This window comes from Rissa tridactyla, chromosome 2 (genome assembly GCF_028500815.1).
Source record: "Rissa tridactyla isolate bRisTri1 chromosome 2, bRisTri1.patW.cur.20221130, whole genome shotgun sequence".
NCBI classification, from domain to species: domain Eukaryota; kingdom Metazoa; phylum Chordata; class Aves; order Charadriiformes; family Laridae; genus Rissa; species Rissa tridactyla.
Window position 1 is genome coordinate 105,181,759 of NC_071467.1, and position 20,642 is coordinate 105,202,400.

Genomic DNA, 20,642 nt, shown 5'->3' on the forward strand with positions numbered 1-20,642 from the left:
AGGTGAAGGCAGCACTATTTCAATCACCATGCACCATTTTTTTTGGTGCAGAATTGCTACCTATTTCCCTCTGCATATAACTATATCCATCCTTGGAGGATGTCTTTGAGGAAGGAAAAAAGCACTGAACACAGATACAGGCTTGCATCAATTTTAATGCCTTGTGTGCACAATAAGTGACCACTTTGTGCTTATCTGTTGGAGTACTAACTGAAGAATGGAATGTCCAGACCATTACAGTAATCTTAAAATGGGATGAAAACTGTATGTAAATGGTGACTTTTCCTCCTTAAACCAAAGAAACAAGAGGTGCATGCTGGAGTGACTTTAGGATTTAGTGTTCGGGTTGAGAATTAGCATGCATTTAGAGAAAAGAAACTATAATGATTAATTGAATAAAACTGGCAAATTTTAAACAGAACTGTCATAGTCAAAATCCTCACCTTCAAGCTTTTACCTAAGCTGAAAGTCTAAAAAGAGCAGAATCAATCATATAACCACAGAATCACAGAAAATTTGTGTTGGAAGGGACCTTTAAAGGTCATCTAGTCCAACCTCCCCTGCAATGAGCAGGGACGTCTTCAACTAGATCAGGTTGCTCAGAGCCTCAGCCAACCTGACCTTGAATATTTCCAGGGATGGGGCATCTACCACCTCTCTGGGCAACGTGTTCCAGTGTTTCACCACCCTTATTGTAAATTTTTTTCCTTATATCTAATCTAAATCTTCCCTTGTTTGGTTTAAAGCCATTACCCCTTGTCTTATCGCAACAGGCCCTGCTAAAAAGTTTGTCCTCATCTTTCTTATAAGCCCCCTTTAAGTACTGAAAAGGCCGCAATAAGGTCTCCCCAGAGTCTTCTCTTCTCAAGGCTGAACAACTCCAGCTTTCTCATCCTGTCTTCATAGGAGGGGTGCTCCAAGACCTCTGATCATCTTCCTGGCCCTCCTCTGGACCTGCTCCAACAGGTCCATGTCTTTCCTGTGCTGAGGGCTCCAAAGCTGGATGCTGTACTCTAGGTGGGGCCTCACAAGAGCAGAGTAGAGGGGCAGAATCACCTCCCTTGACCTGCTGGTCACGCTTCTTTTGGTGCAGCCCAGGATACGGTTGGCTTTCTGGGCTGCAAGTGCACATCGTTGGCTCACGTCCAACTTTTAATTCACCAGTATCCTCAAGTCCTTCTTGACAGAGCTCATCTTGATTCCTTCATCCCCCAACCTGTATTGATGCCAGGGGTTGCCCCAACCCTAAACTTGGCCTTGTTGTACCTCATGAGATTCACATGGGCCCTCTTCTCAAGCTTGTCCAGGTCCCTCTGGATGGTATCCCATCCCTCAGGTATGTCAACTGCACCACTCAGCTTGGTGCTTTCAGCAAATTTGCTGAGGATGCACTCAATCCCACTGTCTATGTCATTGATGAAGATACTAAACAGTACTGATCCCAATACGGACCCCTGAGGGATATCACTTGTCACCGATATTCATTCAGACATTGAGCCATTGACCACTACCCTCTGGATGCGAACAGTCCACCCACCAAATCCATATCTTTCCAATTTGGAGAGAAGGATGTTGTGGGAGACTGTGTCAAAGGCCTTACAGAAGTCCGGATAGATGACATCCATAGCTCTTCACCAGTCCTCTGATGTAGTCACTCCATCATAGAAGGCCACTAGCTTGGGCCAGCAGGACTTGCCCTTGGTGAAGCCATGCTGGCTGTCTTGAATCATGTCCCTGTCCTCCTTGTGGTTCTAGGAGGATCTGTCCATGATCTTCCCAGGCCCAGAGGTGAGGCTGACAGGTCGGTAGTTCCCAGGGTCCTCCTTTCTACCCTTTTCAAAAATGGGTGCAACGTTTCCCTTTTTCCAGTCACCAGGGACTTCACCTGACTGCCACGCCTTTTCAAATATCATGGAGAACGGCTTGGCCTGAGAGTTCCCTCAGGACTCTGGGATGCATCTCATCAGGTCCAATAGACTTATGTATGCCTAGATTCCTCAGGTGGTCTTTAGGAATGGCCTTTATTCTCAGAATATTCTTTATCAGCTTGGAGTCAGCTCTTACAAGTAAGGAAAGTGCCTTGAACCAAGAACTTTGGGCTCTCTGTGGACATTTATTCTGTTAGATTATGGATTCTATGTTAACAACAAAAATATGGACAGAGAAATTTTTTTGAGTCTCTGTGTGCAGGGGGAGACAAGCAATTGGGAGTCTGAATTTAGGAGCAATGCTGGACAGCCTGGGCTCTATGGACTTAATTCTTTGGACATAGCCCTGAAAAAATGTGGACAGTTTGCCAAGCATAAGACTTAGGTTTTCACTTGTAAGAGGTGAATCAGTCATTCAGCAGTAGATTCAGAAAGAAAGTTCAGCGCATCCTTGTATACCACAAATACACCTTGTACACCACAATAGCAAAAAAAAAAAAGGGGCAAAAAAAAAAAGCAAAAAGAGCTTAACTAAGAATAAACAACAAAAAAGCATATTTAAACCAACATGCAAGAAAATAATTGCTCACCATGGACATTAAGAGCTTCTTGATTTTCAGGGTAAGGAGGGCTTACCTACAGACAGAGAAATCTATTAAAAATTATGCCCATACACACTACCCAATGGAAGTGCATTACTTGGTGTGACTGCAAAACCTGGAAAATTTGCATGCTATCACAGTAAGTGTTGTAACAGCACTCTGGGATTATCTCCAGTTTGACACGGTCCAAGTATTAGCTGATAAAGTTTTTTTCAGGATCGTGCTGTCTTTGACATGCAACATGCTTTCAGCAAGAGGGTAACAACATGCATTTTGGAGGCATCAGCAAATCTTACTCTCAGTCATGGCAGTGAAACATCAGAAAACTTATTCTCCAAGGACAATTCTGAATTCACATCACTGCATTTGAAAGCAGGATTTGATTTTCGACTGTAAGATAACACACTGTGTTTGTAAATTTTTCATCAGACCATGGCTATGCCAGCTGTCTGATGTTGACCTGTGTGCCTGATGCATTGAGACCACAACTGGGAGACAGAAGCTATTCTATTCTATTCGGTTCTGACACCAGCCATCTGTAACAGTGGGCATGCTACTTACCTCTACTGCCTGTCTTCAAAATAGAGATAGTGAAGGAATTAAAATGTGGCACAGTGCTTGGAAAGGGACAGAGCTTGGTACTAGCTAGTACTATTTATATGAATCTACACAAGTGTATGAAAAAAATTGGAAGTGCTGATTCTGGCTACTCCTGTAGTATTAGCTCTTAGAAGTCTTACTCACATGGATAGCTCCATTAACTTCAGAAGTTCAGTTCACATGAGGAAAACTTGTGGGGTTCACTCTGTAGTTCTTTATCGATATTCATTTATGTAGGCATGTACAGCAAACTTCTTATCTATAAACTGGGATAGGTTTAGGAGATTATTAACAAAAGTAGGACAAATCTATCTACGTACTCAGATGCACAAAGAGGTGTTTATAAGTACAGGTTTCTATTACTTGTGCACGTAAAAGTTACTGCTATTATTCACTGATTGTAACCTTCTTGAAAAGTGACTTTTTATTATTGTCTGAAATTCAGCTAAAATAGGCTTGTATTGTTTGAATCATTCCACAGAGAATCATAGTTGAGTTGAGGTTGGAAGGCTTCTCTGGAGATTGTCTGTCCCAAAGCAGGACCAACTACATCAGGTTGCTCGGGGCCTCGTCCAGTCAGATTTCAGAAGTGAGACTGACTAATCCATATGTGATTATGGACATATGTGACAAACAAACACGAATGTTATATGGTGGGAATGTGAAGATTTAAGGGAGGAATTCAAAGAGGAAAAAAGATGATATGTGGAGGTGGTAGGCCAAAACTTTAGAAATGTCAAATTACCATAGAATAATGACTATTTGTCATTAACAGAAAGATCCACAAACTGCGATACATCTTTCTTCATCAGTAAGGGTAGGGCGATGAAGAGTATCAATGCATCTAGTACACTGTAAGTCAAGAGCTGCTTCTTTAAAATAAGTGAAAAAGAACTGGAATGGAAATTGGAGGAGGGGGCACAATGCTATTTCAAGCTCTGCTGTCTAACTGAAAAGTAGAACAGCCATACCGCACACCACATTATTCAGGAGAGGACTGTGGCTCTCAAAGAGAGAATCCTTTCCAAGTACCTAACCCATGGCTTAACAGTACAATATTGCCCTAGGGAAAGTACTTCCAGGATTGAACTCTGTTTGCAGAGTAATTTCCATGACTCATTAAACAAAAATTGCATCAGGGTATTATGAAAATATAAACTCCATCTCCTTTCTTTTGATACTATGTGTTAAATTGCAGTTCCTTTGAAGGTAATGGGGGCTGTGTCATTCCCTTTGGAAAGCAAGGGCAGAGCTTCGCATGCTGCCATTCTTGAGATAATAAATGTTTATATGTGAATAGACTGCATTTGAGGGTCAAATAAAGCACACAATCTTTCTTTTCTGATGCATCTTTCATGCCGCGATGAAATACATAACAAGTCTTATTTTGGACAGAGAAATTAAAAACACCTAAAGACATAAAAACATCTGAAAAATGTGTGCATATGTATGTATAAGCATTCAACTCCACAAAGCAACTCGTAAACTATGGAAACACAGGCTTTGAAAGGCTGTATTTAGTAGTAGGACAACCAAGTAATCAAAGTGCTTTAAGCAAAAGGTTCTAGTGTTTCTAGTTCTGTTATATATATTTTATACGTGGCTAATTTTGTGTATCTAAGCAGTTGAAAATCTGTTATCTTGAAGAACAGGTAAAACACGCTCTGGTGCAAAGCAGAAGGCAGGGGAGAAAAGCTGCAAAGCTATCGTGGTTACATATCTAGCTACTTTGGTTATGTACTGTCATGGCCATGCATTTTGCTAGGTGCAGATTCTGTGGGTGACTTACTGGCATTTTGCAATGAGGCCGGGGAGAGACTGGGAAAACTGTCTATTGAAAACAGGAAAGGAAGTTATTTTAATGAGTGTAGGTATAATACCTCAGATAACACACCAAACTAATAGACATGATGAGACAAAGCCTGGAAACAAATACCAGCACCTCCCGAGCAGAGAACCCAGCTTGATGCCTGAGATGTCTCACAGGTCTGTCTGCAGGTCCCACTCTGCGTGTGTGGGGCCAAACTCTGACATGACAGTGGTTCTGGTTAAGAGATTTTCTCCTATGTGCACAAGCGAGGTCGCCTACTTTAAACTGTGCTGCCTGAAACAAGTTTTGATGGTTTTCTTTGCAACCTGTTTCTAGAGCAGCACATTTCTGCTACAGAGGTAGACCAGCAACTGATCCCCAGTTGTACTTACTCCTTTGATATAAACTATACGTCCTGGAGGTCCAGGAGGCCCTGGAGGTCCAGGCAAGCCAGGAAGACCCTGTAAGAGAAAGTGAAAGAAGGAAGATATTAGATCTTTTCATATGCAATACAAATGAGCCTACAGAAAGAAGGCCAAGGGACTCAGAGGGCACCATTTAACCAACAATGTCTGTGTTAAATGGCTTGAGGGGAGGCTGAGCATTTGCTTACACGGACCAATCTGTCAGGCGAATTTTAATATTTAATGTAAAGCACTCTGTGGAGAACAAAATGTTTCCAGGGGAAAAAAAAACCCAAATCCCAAAGCACTAAAAATTGAAACTAAATTAAAGGCAATAGATCTCTCATCCAAAGAAAATTAGGTACCTGAGACTGGTCTGGGATTCTTGAGACTGCTGAGATTCATTATTTTCAAGTGCCAGTCAGATAACTACACGCTAATCAGCACCTTCAAGGAACCCTCTTAGACTGGAGGTGTGCCTGCCCTTTACAAAAAATATATGCCAACTCTTTAGTGTGTCATTTAAAAACCTGGCACCAGGCCATGCCCATCTTTCACTCCACATCAATGCAAGCTTCTGTGAGGTGGCACATGTCATTTCATCAATAACTATAGAGATCCATTAGATTTTATCTTCCCTGAGCACTCCAGGAAGGACTATTAGAACACGTAGCCTGTTTTGTTTGCTTTGATCTCCCAGCCTGCTGAACTTCATCTAGTTATACTTGCTTTAATAGTTTTTGTTTGGTTAAAGAAGACAACCCAGAAAATGAACATAGACACTGTTTGAAGATATGGAAGAATGGAAAAATCTACTTTAATATTTTCTGCTGGTGGCTAGTCATCTTTTCTCTCATTTTCTTCCAACTAGAATTTGTCTAATTTGTCTGGTTTCACCTTCCAGCAACTAAATTTCTATTTAAACCTTTCTCAGGAGGCATAAGAAACCTTTAGTAACTGATATTTTCTTTCTGTGAGGCTACTTAGGTACGTACCAATTCTCAGTCTCCCTGTTAGTCGGATAAATCAATATCATCATCTCACATACATTTATTGTCCAGATAGACAACATACTTGTGTTTTGTAGCCTGTGTGCAATATTTTTTTTTACTTTTAACAAAGTAGAACCAGCGGACTCATACAACAGAATTTATTTACAAAACGTGCTCTACTGAAATACAGTAATATTGATCACTTCTTCTGATGCCTAGCTGATCCTGACCTTATGATTTCTATGCTAACACAGTAAAACAACCTTGTCCTTTTTTTTCATCATATCTCTGATGCAGATGAAATATTATTAGCTGATGTTGTGGTATGGGTACCAATTTTTCTAGCACAGGTTGCCCCGTGACATCAGAACACCACCACGATTTACTCTGCTATTGTGAAACTTATCGCTTATGCTCAGCAGTGTTTAGTGTTATGTAGTCCAGTCTTCACGTTTGCCATGAGACTGCTTGTATGAAGTCTTTTCATAAGAAGACTTGCAGCAACAGGACCTTGGTTCGTCACTTGTCACTCCATAATTACAGCTCGTAGGCGGGCATGGATATGGTATCATCTATGCAGTGGTCATTATTCTGGATACATGTACGTGGCAACTAAAGCAGGAAGTAGGTATTAGCCAGTATCTCCTTGTTAGTAGACTAGATGCCGCTTCACTGTGGTAGTGCTGTTTGTACCTGTGTGAGATAGCTAAGAGCCTATGGGAGTATCTTCACATCGTGAGGGGTCACACCGACAGCCTGAATCACGAAGTCTTTGGAATATAGCAAGAATTGGCAATCCCAGATCATTTGCTATTTGAACCAGCTATGCTAACAGTGAATCACACATATGACTGTTACACCTGGGAGCTGATACAACTACCTAAATCTGCAAGGACTGTCCAAATGGACCCAGAAGTTGACTTTTCAATGATTGTTACCAGATAGGAAAAGTAGCAGAAACATATAATTATTTCTAGATCGTTTCAGGTTTTCAGTCCTGTCATCGTTTTAAAGGAATCCATATAAATCAGACTTGACTTAATATTTTAACAGGATTTTTTTTCAACTAATTGCAATACATTAGAACTTACATTAAATGCTTCGCCTCTATCACCTTTCACACCTCTCACTCCATTCAGTCCTGGGCGGCCCTGAAACGAATAGAAACAGTGTAGGATGTGTCAGAAGCAAGCTTCTCTATCTTTATTCCACTTGAGAGCATAATACATACTGGACGTCCTGGGAAACCAAGTTCTCCTTTAGGTCCAGTAGGTCCTATTGGTCCCTGGACAAAAAAAAAAAAAGTGATTATGGAGAATATATTGCACGTATCTCTGATATACATTTTATTATTAAGAATAAGAGACATAGTTTCATATTTGCATTAAAAATAAGTCTGCAATTGTCTGCCGAGAATGCACAGAATGTCTTCTCTACTTGCTCTGCTGAGTGATCTCAGAAGCTGAGGCCTGCATATAACAGTCAACTCTGGCTTGGAAAAGACTGGTTACCTGAAATGAAGTCTGAATTCTCAGTCATTTGTAGGGTGTGCAATTCAAAACTGAGTCACCATGTATCACAGGAAACTTAAATGTACCAATCAGCAGAAAAAAGAAAAAAGGCAGTTATGCTCTGTGCGTCTCCTTTTCGTTTGCTTTATTTTTCTAATTATTTTTGAATCGGGCACTATGAAGTTTGTGGATCAGCCTGAGAACTCATATAATGCCTCTTGCCAGCCCGGGGTGTGTGGATTTACGGGGCTGATAGTTGAAACAGAACAGACCTTTCTTTATACAAGAGTGACAGACCCATCAGGCCTCACGAAGTGATACAAGTGACAGCAAAAAGGAAGGGCAAGCAGGCTGCATGAGAAAAGTGCTCCATGTGGTCTACGATTGGGCATTTGCAAGCTTGCAACTTCTCAGCAGCCCACATGTGATCAACTAAAAGCAGTAAATCTGAGGATACCACAAACTTTCATCTGCTGTCAGCTTCCTGAAACTCAACATAACCACAAGGGTCTAGACAATCTCTTTACATATGTATCAACCTTTCTGGTTTCATTTCCTTTTTTTCAGTCTGGTGAAATGTTAAGAAATACCCCTTCTTGCATTATTGGTTAAATAATCTCTGTCTACAGATCGCATGCGGATACTACTTATAGGTGACAATTGACATGTTTCAGCCTGAGAAATCACAGCGCTGTCAGTGTGATTACTGTAACAGACTTTCTGTTGCTACCTGCAATATGATGGTAAACACAGACCTACGCTGATGGAAGAAAGACATTGGCTATTGCTCTGCTTACTACAATTTCAGCACATCACCTTAATGGTAAAAAACTTTTGTTGGCATTGTGACTGCTACTTCAAAGGGTAACTAGCGAACAACCAAAAGGCAAGAGGAAATCCCCATCGTGCCTCTCACTTGCTCTTGATTATTAAGGAAAGCAGAGACTAAGAAGGAAGCAAACCAGTGGCAGAACTGAGTCTCCTGATTTACAGTTCAGTTCTGTTGCCATGTTATCTCTCATTTCAAGGCGTAGAGGGAGCACAAGGCGTAGAGGGAGCACAGGCAAGTGAAGAGCTAGAAAGGTTGCAAGAAATAGCCTGATATTTATACTTGGATGATTTGCATACTGCTGATCAGCAGAATATTGACATGGGAATATCACCTGGATTCAAATACCAGTCTCTTATCGATCCATATTACGAATTAAGCTATTGCCATATTGATAGATATTTTTTAACTGGCAAGTGTTTGTCCTTGCCTTTATGTAATATCATTTCATTGAAAAGTGATGTACGTTCATGGAAAAATCATCTGATGATAATGATACGATTTATTTTAGCATCAAGCTGGAATTCATAGATTAACTGTTTTAATTTTTATCATACACAAAACTGAAGACTGGGTTAGAGATGAAATTCAGAAATGGTTAACATGTGAACAGATTGATTCATAACATCACCATTGTAATCAGAATTTTAAAAAATTCAAAAATTCAAAGCTAATGCCTGTGTCTAAAGTAGGCAATAGATTGCCGGTGGACTCTGGCAGATGTGAACTTCAATATTGTGTTCCCAAGCTATCGAAATTATTCAAGTCACCCTTCTGCGGTACCATATCCAATAATGGAAAAAAAAGAAATCCAAAATGTTGCAGGATATTTTTCCATTTCACTTTCCGATATTTGAGCCTTTAAAGAATTTGCAAATCTGAGCTTTACTGAACAACGAAGATGATTAGAAACAGTCTTTTTTATTAGTTTAAATAGAAAGAGATGTGTCTGGATCTGATGCTTTAACAAGGACTTTAAAGAAACATCAACAATGTAAGAGCTGAACACGTTGCAGCCACCTTCGGTGTTTCCTCTGTCGAAGTGCCAGCTCAAAAGTGCCAGCCCACTCCTGACAGATGTTAGTGACTCCCTGAGACAGAAGCCAGCAGTCACAGCTAGAAATGAAAGAACTTCACTTGCATATGAGTTCATTGAGCCCTAACACAGAGGAATGGTGAGAGTCCCCCATCTACCTCAAAGCCGTGCTTGTGCCAGAGTCTTACTTTGTGCAAAGAGGAACAGAATCATCACAATGATGATAAATTATGCCACAAAGGCTCTGGCCCAGCACTCTTAAGTCTGTGTATTTTTGCTGCACTGACTACAATGGGTTTTTTTCCTATGGGATAACACCAAAATGAATCATCCCCATTAGCAACGATGATAAAACTAGAGTTCTGCACTAAGAAGAGGAACTAAGCAAAGTCTTGAGACAGGTTCTGTGTGCCCAGTTCTCCTGCAGCGTAATCATTCGCACCAGTGCTGGCAAGAGCTTCCTCTGAATGGCCTTGTCTGCACACTGAACTGTATGAAGGGTCTCGTGGCAGTTGAAAAGGAGATATAAACACAGAATTTGGGGCTAACAGAAAAAGGACATGTCCCGAAGGATGCACAGCAATAGGATGAGAGGCAATGAACACAAGCTAGAACAGGAGAAATTCCAAACAAATATAGGGAAAAACTTTTTTTATCCCAAAGGTTGTCAAATACTGGAATGTGCTATCTGGAGAGGCTGTGGAATCTCTGTCCTAAGAGATGGTGAATATTCGACTGGGCAAGCGTCTGAGCTAAACAGACCTGCTTTCGACAGTGGTGTGGACTAGATGGTCTCTGAAGTTTTCCATTCTAAATTATTCTATGATTCTATGTTGAGGTGAAAGGATAGACTAATCTTGCAGTCATACAAGGAAGAGAAAAGGAACTCCCCTTCTGGTAAGGTAGGATAGCCCCCTCACGAGGTATTCTGATACACAGTAATTAACAAAGCAATTACTCAGTACACCCAGTTAGCCCTTTTTAAAGACCACAGAAACTGATGGCAAAATCTCCTCTACACCTTGGTGCACAGAAATGACAACAGCTACTAATATTCACTTAGGCACAACAGAGACCGGGCTACATCAAAAGCAGAAGCAAAGAAACACTCGGTATCCTTGATCTTTGTAATACTAGACTAGAAGAAATTAATTCCTGCTCTAACACTACTGAGCCTGGGCAACTGTTCTTATTGTATAACTAATTTATTGTGCTTTCATACAACATTCTGTGTCCAGTCAAAACTATCAGGCCAAGTACCTGAAAGAAGGCCTCTAAAGCCTGTTTTTGGTACCATTCTGCTGCATGATTTGCAGCCTCCTCAGAATCCAAGGCAGTTGCAAATTATTGGCACCGAGCCTGATATAGTCAGTTGATTTAATGTAAATCATGTAAATAGAGAATAATTTAGAATGGAAAGGACCTTTACAGATCATCTAGTCCAACCCCTTGCTCAAAGCAAGACAAACTTCCAAGTTAGGTCATGCCACTCAGTACCTTGTTCCACAATCCACCATCTCTCTGAGTCCGTATTTCTGTGTTTAACCACTTTTACTGTGAATTTTTCTCTTTATATCTAATTGGAATTTCCCTTGCTGGAACTTGTGATCATTGGCACTTATATTTTTCCTGTGCATACCTTTGCATTTATTATTATCTGTAAAACCAAAGCAAAATAAAAAAAAGAATCCACTCCTCTTTGAAAATGTCTTACCATTGGTCCCATCGGTCCCACCACTCCAGCTTCACCCTGTTGAGGACAGACACACATAGAGCAATGACAAGGAGAACTCCTGCAGTATCTAGCAGAGATGGCCGGTAACAAGACCACCAAACATGCTGGAGGAACACAACACAGTATTAGCTCACCTTCTCCCCTTTTCTTCCTAATAATTCAGTTAAAGATCCATTGGCAGCAATGATAGCTCCTGGTTCTCCCTTTTCACCCTGCAATTATCAAAGTTATTTTATAGTGTTTACAATGCTGTCAGTGCATCAGAAGTCAAAGCAGCATTACTGCTGTTTGAAGCATGACAGGTTAGTCATGCTGTGATATCAAACATAAAGCGATATCAATATGAGTAGGGTGAATCCTGATTCTGGGGGAGAAAAGGGCTGATCTTTCTTAAAACATAATAAAGTACACTAAAATATTCTGCTTCCATAAATCTCCCAGAGATGAATAAGGATTTATTTTTTTTAAATGACTTTTAATTGTTCTCAGTAGAGTAACTGTGTGAAACATGATGAGTTCACAAAAGATCTCTGCCAAAGGCTGTCAGGCTATTGGTGTCTTCTTGTGTACCATCATCTTAGATAGTGGTCAGGAAATTCTGCTGGAAATGTAAAATCTTGATAGAACACCAAGTGTCCTGATTTTACTATCAGGAAAGCATGAATCATTCTCTTTATATGCATGATGCAACCTCGTTATCTTTAACGAAGGCCAATTCCCAGCATTCAAATTATGACCCTCTGCATTCCACTTCCTCAAGGGGTAATTTTATTGAATAATGGCACCACAATCATGAATTATCATTCCCCAGTGCCAGCACATGGTTCCCACTGTGGATATTTCAGCTGTAACTTTCCTCCTCCTAGCTCAGGCAGCTTAGTACAACAGATTTCCCAAGATCTCTAATGGAAGAAATCTGGCCTGAAACTAACAGTTGCATCGCTGACTAAAATGACAGTCCGGGTTATAGCACCTCCACTGAGCAGGAAGTGCTATAACTCAGTTCCTCCTGCAGGTTCTTAAATCTTTGGAGTCTTTGGAGTCTCCCTGAGGATACTTTGGAGTCTCCCAAGAGGCTTGGCTTCACTGACTTTATCTTCTGTGATTTTATGGACCTGAGGTTGCCACAGAAGCATCTCATGATCCTTAGAGCAAAATACTCCTACGTGTCCGCGCAGCTTCATTGTGGTTTCCAACTTCATTACTCTTGAGCATAACCTGGTGTTCATGCCTCAGAAATACCACTATGTCATCAGTGGGTACAAAATATAATGGCATCAAAGTTTTCAGTTCCTTCCAGTGTGGACAGCAGAAGCCAAACCACCCCCCCTCCAACAAAAAAACCCCAAACCCATAACCCAAACCAAAAGCCACCCAACTGGTTTGAAGGTTGAGCTTGATAATTTTATGCTCTGTGATAGAAAGCAGGAATCCTTATGACAAAGGGGGACTGGTATTTGTGGCCTGAGTTGTTTCCTTATAAGCAATGAAGATGCTGTTCATCTACAATCCCATTTCAAGCCATAATTAACCGTTTCCAAGCCTTCCTATTACTTGTGAGAAAGAGAGGTCAGCTACTTACAAAGAATAAGCAGAAAGTGGTTTTGTTTTTTCTTTTTGTTATCCCCAAGATTGTAATAACTTAGATGTCCCTCTCCCCTGCTTCCTGCAGGTGGTAAAGAAGGGGTAGAAAAACAGAACAACAGCTGCAATATTTACAAAATAGCATAGTCAGTCCCAAGTCGCCTCTCCGCTGTGGCACAAAATAAACCCTGTTGTGCAGAAATGAGAGGAAGGATCCTAAGGAGAGACCTCCCCAAGTCTTTCTTTGGGAATGGAAAACTGCAGTCTTCATTCTGTAGGCAAAGCCCTCTGTGCCAAAGGAGGAGGAAAAGATTAATCTTTTTTTGTTTGGCCTTTCAATTAGGATCCCAGGGTGTCAGCACACACAATAGGCTTGCAAGAGGAGGTCACCTCATGTTTAATGATTATGTAAACTTGTTCTGGTAAGGGCATACTGCACTGCAGAAATTCAACACTGGAGCAGGAATATTAGATCTCAGTAGTATTGTATCGAGTTCTTTTGTTTAGTACTTATTCAATTTCCATTTTGTAAATTTTTCACATAAACTTATTAACATCCCAATCCGTAGTAAAATTGGAATCTTTAAACTTTTGATGTCACTAACTATTTTTTATCTAACAAATTTTGCGGCATGTACTTTTTCGTATGCATTTTCTCTTACCTGTTGTCCTTTGCGTCCTTGTAATCCAGGCAAACCAGTATCACCCTTCGGCCCCCGAGGGCCCTAAGCAAAAACAAGTCCATAAATCCATGGTGAGATCTGCTGAGAATATGGAGCTAGGCCATTTTACTAAATGTAATTTTAAATAACTGGAAAACTTGAACTTGGATCACTTGCTTGCAATCTAAGAACAAGACTAAATTGCTGTCTGAATCAAAGTAATCCCTAAACCAAATATCATATAGGGAGAATCTGTTAAAAAGAAGAAAACCAAAACCCTCTGATGTTTATCACAATGTAGATGATACACAGAGTCACAAAGGGAAATATGCAAATATTAAGAAGAGTAGAAATTCAGCCTAAAATTCTCTACTTCCTCCCTACTCCGTTCTCTAGTCGAAAGAAAAAATATTTTTACCTGAAATAGAGCTTATATATTTGAAAATTATATATTTTCTGTGTCTGTTCTGTGGTGAAAACATTCTGTTCAGATCACATTTTTTTTTACAATCTTCCATTATAAGTGCAATCAGAAATATTTTTTTTTACCCACCAAGAAGCAAATTCAAGTTTACATGACTTTTTTACATTAGCGAAGAGATAAAGAAAAGACCTGATGTAAGAACAAGAATGGTATTTTCATGTCTGTAGAAATTCTGTAAATGACAGAGACTAAGAATTTATTATATCACTTTCTAAATGCTATCAGTCAGCTCTTTTTCAAATGAAAAGTATTTTTAAAGATTTTTCCCCCCTTCCTTTGGCTTCCTATGCAATCCATGATACTCAGGACTTAGTAAAAAAACTTCTGTAGAATTTTGGGTAATTTGCCAGCATTTTGTCGTCATCATTTGTCAACTTTCCCAGTTTTCTCCTTAGTTATTCTCAGGCAATAGATAAAGGATCCTGAGACCACATGTACACATGTGAACTGTAAAACAATCATAACAAGGGAAAATAATTCTATCACATTGTATAGAATACAAATATAATAGTATAAACATTACTATATAAAGTCACAAGCCAGATAATGTTTATACGGTGTGGCAGCCTGAACACAATAGGTAGGTAACATAGTATAAGGTGCCTTTTGATATTATGGCCGTGCAACATTTCCATGGTGGCACTGGTATGTTATTATAAAAAATAATTAATGTTTTCTAAAAGATACAATAAAAAGGGTACACCTCATAGGGCTTTACTGTACTCCGTAGTGGTGACAAAAAAGCCTAAAGAATAATACAATTACGTTTACATAGGAAAATAAACTTTTAAAAGTCCACTTGTTCCATTTGTTTCTCTTAAATGGCGTAGGTCTTTTTCTGAAGTAGTAATTTTTCATCAAAATCAATTACATTTACAATTACAATTACAAAACCAATTACATTTAGATTTAAACTACAGAACTGATTCTGAGATAAGCAGAAATGTGAGATGTGCATATCACACATACTTAATTTCTACCATAGCTACTGATTCCATAAAGAATCATGGGAGACCTACAGTCTCCCGTATGAAAATTTATTAGCCTTTGTATAAATTCCGTAGGCTATAATTTTTCAAATACTAAACTATATTGAAAAATACTTACTTAAATCCAAGGAACATAATACTTACAGGAAATCCTGGTAGACCTGGCTTGCCATCTGGCCCCTGCAAAATGCAAAAACCCCACCCCCTTAAAAACACGTTACAGACTTGCAAAACAGAGTATGCATTTTCCATTTATTGTGTAATCTGCAAATATTAACTGGTCTGAAACCGGATTAAGACTTCATTCAGGCAGTGGTGAAGTTGTGCACATTCCACAACACCCTATGCTTCTAACTTTTCCTGGGACATTAGAATTTACTTTCCAAGACTAAAGGTACAGACATCGAAGAAAGGCTGAAGAAAAGTGACATTTTCTACATATGAAAGGCATGCAACCATAATTCAGCCTCCTTCGAATGTTTTCCAGATTCCAGCACAGAGCCCTTCCACCTTTGCCATTTTGCTCCTGTTTGTCTGTGGATAGAAACATGGATTTGGATTTGTACTGGGCATATTTAAGATTGCTCCACTGTCATACCTGGAGAGAGACACTTTAGTTCTAGCTCAGATCACCTGGGTGTGTATTACCTGAGCCACTTGACTGCACGTCTTTCCAGCCTAGGGTGAGCTCTGAGACTGAGGTTCAAAGACCTTCTCCATTACAACTGTGCTTTGAGCTACAGGACCTACTTTTTTCTGTTGGGACTGTAACGATTATTACAAACCAAAGCATTTCTGCTGGGGTCATGAGCCCACTCGTCCGTGTTGTTTTGAGAACCTGTCACCTAAGGCTTGAATGGCAACTACCTGCAGCAACCTACCAGCAAGAGAGGGCCCATCCTATCCTGGCATCCTATTGTGTCCAGGAATTAGGACAATCACGTCTTTAGGAAGCACACCACAATACTCTTCTATGAAAGCTGTTTTAGCACAAGCACAGCTAGACACAGCCACGATAATAGGATGTCATCCTACCATGTGACAAGAGGAAAAGAGGCACCTTAGGCTAACACATAAAGGTTAACATCTGTTATTGGAGCTAATGCCCTTCTTCACAATTCACTGACAGATGTAGTAAAAATTTGTTTAGGGACAGTTGTATTAATAAGATACTTTTTTTTTCATTATTTATTTTTCAAATGATGGTGATGTAGAGTGAAATTCTGCTATCAGGTACAGACATTCTGGTCTGCCTTGTTTCATCGGGTATTGGATGTGAGGGAGAGAAATGTAGTCACAAACAAGAAAACAGATAAAATAAAATACACAAACAACCCTCCACAAATGAAACTAGCTGTGAAGTAAAATGCTTCATTTGGGGGGATTATAATTTTGCAAAGTGCAATATATTGTAGACTTTCAGGCAAGTTGGCCTCCACAGCCTCGAAAAGGTAGATTTCTCTTTGGATCCAGTGCAAGGAATTTGAAATATTACCGAGAAAGCATTCAGAATTTCAAATATTTGACTGAACTATTTTGCAGTTATACTCCTAGCTGCAAAACAGAACCTGAAATTTCACATCTGTTGTTCTCATGAAATTTCCAGCTTTTCATCCACAGCTATAATTGCTGTGAGACTGAACTCTTATGCAGAATCCTAATATTCCTAGTTGCAGTCTCAAGCAGAACCGAGCAAACTACTTTACCCAACATTTTATGACTTGAAAAACAAGAATAAAAAAAAAAAATGGAATAAATGCGATGTAAATCTTGGCCCCTATTTTTGCACCAGTTCCACATTTCTGTTATTCTGAGCACGTAGTTCAGGTTCAGAGATAAGTCAGCTTATTTCTTCCATACAAATGTGTAAAAGCAATTCATTCGCACAGAATTCAGTTCTGCCCTGAAGTACTTCCACAGAGCTTAGTGATGAAGTTTGCAGGAACACAATTCTAAAGCACAGGAAACTCAGCTCTAGCTGATACTTAAAAGGAGATACTGAAGACAGAGCAAACCTGAAGATTTAATAAAGCAGCATATACTCACTGGAGGCCCAAGCAGTCCTTTAATTCCAGTAAAGTTAAAAATTCCACCTGTATCGTTGAGTAGTAGCTAAAAAAGTGATTAAGGAACAGGTTATTTCAAATACCAAATTGATTATCTAGGGCTTACATACATTTTCAGAAATGTATAGACAGTTAAAGCACCCCTTCATAACTATTGGGAGAAGAACACAAGGCCACAGAAAATGCTCTCTTCTTCTAATTTTTATTATACATCTGGAATAACAAAACCTAGAATTTGTTTTACACTTCTTAAGTAATGATCTCAGAATGCTTTCAAAATTTTAATTAACTGACCCTCATTTTATAATTTCAAAACTATAATGCCTGAAGTCATTTCTCCTCAGTAAGATAAAGATCAAAATGAAGGTTTTATACTCCAATATGTCACTGGCATTCTAAGATGGTAAATCTGTCTGACCACACTCACCCTGTTGTAGAGTTGAAGTTATAATTATATTCTGGACATGTCTGCATTACACCATTCAGTGCCATGCAATGATTCCTAAGTCAGCTCTGATCATGCTGCTGTGTCTGCAACCAATGAAACTAGCTTGGATCTCCAAAACAGAATAGTCGCTTGGATGTGGAGCAGCACCTCAGCTAATCAGCCCTGAGTCTCAAGAACAGAGCAGTATAATACCAATGCTGCTACAGCGGTTCCTACCCTGGAATTAGTGAGGTCAGCATTAGGTCAGGTATTTCTGCATAATTTGATCATAGAATCAGAATAATGAAGGTGGGCAGTGACCTTTGGACATAATCTCGTCCAACGCCTCCTGAATGCAGATCTAATTGGATCAGGTCTCTCAGGGACTTGTCCAGTTAAGTCTTGAACACCTCTGAGGATGGAAATGCCACAATTGTTCTGGGTAACAGGAACTGGACAATATTTGAATATTGTCCGTGTGAAAAGTTTTTGCTTGTTACTAATTGGAATTCCCATATTCCAACTTGTGTCTGTTACATCTTACAATATTGACATACACCTCCAAGAAGAGGGTGCCTCCATCTTCTCTTTATCCTTTGATTAAGTAGTTAATCAAAGTAGTAGACAGCAATATACTGTCTCCTTAGCCATCTTTCTTCCAGGCTGAGCAGACTCAGTTCTCTCAGTGCTCCAGCCCCCTGACTATCTTGGCAGCCCTGCACAGGGCTTGCTCCATTATGTCAATGTCTTTCTTGTACTGAGGAACTCAAAGCCGGACACAGTACTCCAGAAGCAGCCTCACGAATGCCAATCACAGCCCTCTGAGTCCATCAGTTAAGCCAGTTTTCCACCTATTTTATCAAACACTTATCTGCTTCATAGGTCATCGATGTGGTAATAGCAAGACTTTGGGAGACTGCACCAGAAGCCTTGCTAAAGTCAGGGTGTACAACATGAAGTGTCCATCCCTTGTCCACAGACAAGCAATCATTTTGATCAGGAATGAACTGCTGTTAATAAATCAATGTTGGCTGCTCCCAATCAGAGTCTTGTCCTGATGTTATGATTCGGCTTTCATTTTGGTTTCAGATAGTTACCTTTCTGGTTTAAATAGATGTTCCCAATACTATACCGTATGGCCATACATACATTACAGACAATTTGTAAGTGCTTGTTCCACATAAATGTTGTAGGTGAAAAGAGATCCTTACTCAGTTTTTGTCATTTGTTTCATTTCTTTCACTCCAACAGTCCCTTTATGACAGTTTAGCCTTGTTTTGGATTCAGAAATATGTGCTGAATCTCCTTAAAGTCTTGAACTAGTTCACTTTTTTAGCAGGCAAGCCATGCCACCCGTTTCAACATAAGGCGCTGTGTGCAGCAGTATATTCCCATTCAGTGTAATAAAAATCTTCTGAATTTTACAAGGCCAGGGCAGGGCATGCCTTCAGGTGACAGGGATTCACTTAGCACATGAATAAGCATGTTGTCACTGAAGTACTGTGAAATCTGAATGCCTCTTCTGCTTGTAACCATGTGCAGATCAATGCTGTCAGATCACACTCTTGTGCAACATTTGTTATGAATACAGTATACAGGAACTAAGTTTGAAGCTACCCCTGTTTAGAATAGGAGGTTTGACCATATGGCCTCCAGAGGCCACGTCAAATTATTTTATGAGTCTCTGAATACTATTTTTCTAATCTGCGCTGTGAAGGAGGACAAAAAAAAGATCACATATCCTATCCTATCCTATCCCATCCCATGCAATCTGAGCATGGCAGTGTACGGTCAACTTTCTGTACTTTGAGGTCATCTTGCCATCATGATTCATGCAGCTAAAGCCTGTTACTTTTACTGGGTGCTGCCGCCTGCTCCATGTCCTCATGTTCTGCAAAAAACACTGGAAAATTGTCAAATAAAATGATAGTTTATGTCCTGCAGGCAGCACTCCATTGCCCAGCCAGCACGAGCTCTCTGCTCCATTGCTCCAGGGGTAGCACAATGTCATGGGTTCCACTGTATTCCCAGCACCATACAGCCCAGAAAGGCAACAGGACATGGGCTGTTACTTTAGCGACAGTAATAAAAGAGTCTTGCTGCTGCAATTCTTCTGCTTTATCTACAGCTGGTGGCAGAAATCCAGGAGCCTGTCTTTTGATTGTGGGATTACTCAGTATTCATTCCTTTATTACTCAGTATTCATTCATTTTATTTTTTCAATCCAAACTGTATTGAAGTCAGTGGAAAGAATCCCAAAGTCTTTGCTGAGCTTGGGATTGGGTACTTCGTGTATTTTATAAGTCGAATTTAGCTGCAAATGAAAATTGTGGTTCAAAGTCAGAAAACTGTATACAGTGCTGAACAAGATATGAAAATAGAGGGTACAAGGATGAAGGTGAGAGAAAAAGATGGCACTCTTCACAACCTGCTCCAGGTTGTAAAGTTATTTATCTTCCTTTTTGGATGTGCAAGCATCTTTAATGTCAGCAATCCACCACTGTAACTTTTCAACACATCAATTCAGAAAGTGCTGGCTATAAAGTTAGGATGACTTTGTTTTTTAATATTTTCTACATTGTTATGAAGAGGAAGAAACAGTAGTTTTTCACGTGATTGGGTTGGGTTCTATGTAAACCTTCAGCTTTGTATCAAGCAATGTGCCCTTGTCGCCAAAAAGGCCAATGGAATCCTGGGCTGCATAGGGAAGAGTGTGGCCAGCAGGTCAAGGGAGGTCATTCTCCACCTCTACTCTGCACTGGTGAGGCCACAACTGGAATACTGCGTCCAGTTCTGGGCTCCCCAGTTCAAGAGAGACAGGGAACTACTGGAGAGAGTCCAGCATAGGGCAACAAAGATGATTGAGGGACTGGAGCATCTCCCTTATGAGGAAAGGCTGAGAGAGCTGGGACTCTTTAGCCTGGAGAAGAGAAGGCTGAGGGGAGACCTTATTATGGCATACAAGTATCTAAAGGGTGGGTTA

General features: G+C 40.1%; 1 protein-coding gene across 1 annotated transcript in view; it reads right to left on the reverse strand.

Moving 5' to 3' along the window:
* Positions 1-20,642, reverse strand: part of LOC128904750 (collagen alpha-1(XV) chain-like) — a 150,951-nt gene that overhangs the window by 23,572 nt on the left and 106,737 nt on the right. Inside the window, exons 22-31 of the mRNA XM_054189417.1 lie at positions 17,213-17,278; positions 15,311-15,346; positions 13,694-13,756; positions 11,582-11,659; positions 11,427-11,462; positions 7,568-7,621; positions 7,428-7,487; positions 5,333-5,401; positions 4,920-4,961; positions 2,519-2,564 (exon numbers count right to left, since the gene is read on the reverse strand). Of these exons, the coding sequence (XP_054045392.1) occupies positions 2,519-2,564; positions 4,920-4,961; positions 5,333-5,401; positions 7,428-7,487; positions 7,568-7,621; positions 11,427-11,462; positions 11,582-11,659; positions 13,694-13,756; positions 15,311-15,346; positions 17,213-17,278 (550 nt within the window). The remainder of the gene's footprint in view (positions 1-2,518; positions 2,565-4,919; positions 4,962-5,332; positions 5,402-7,427; positions 7,488-7,567; positions 7,622-11,426; positions 11,463-11,581; positions 11,660-13,693; positions 13,757-15,310; positions 15,347-17,212; positions 17,279-20,642) is intronic.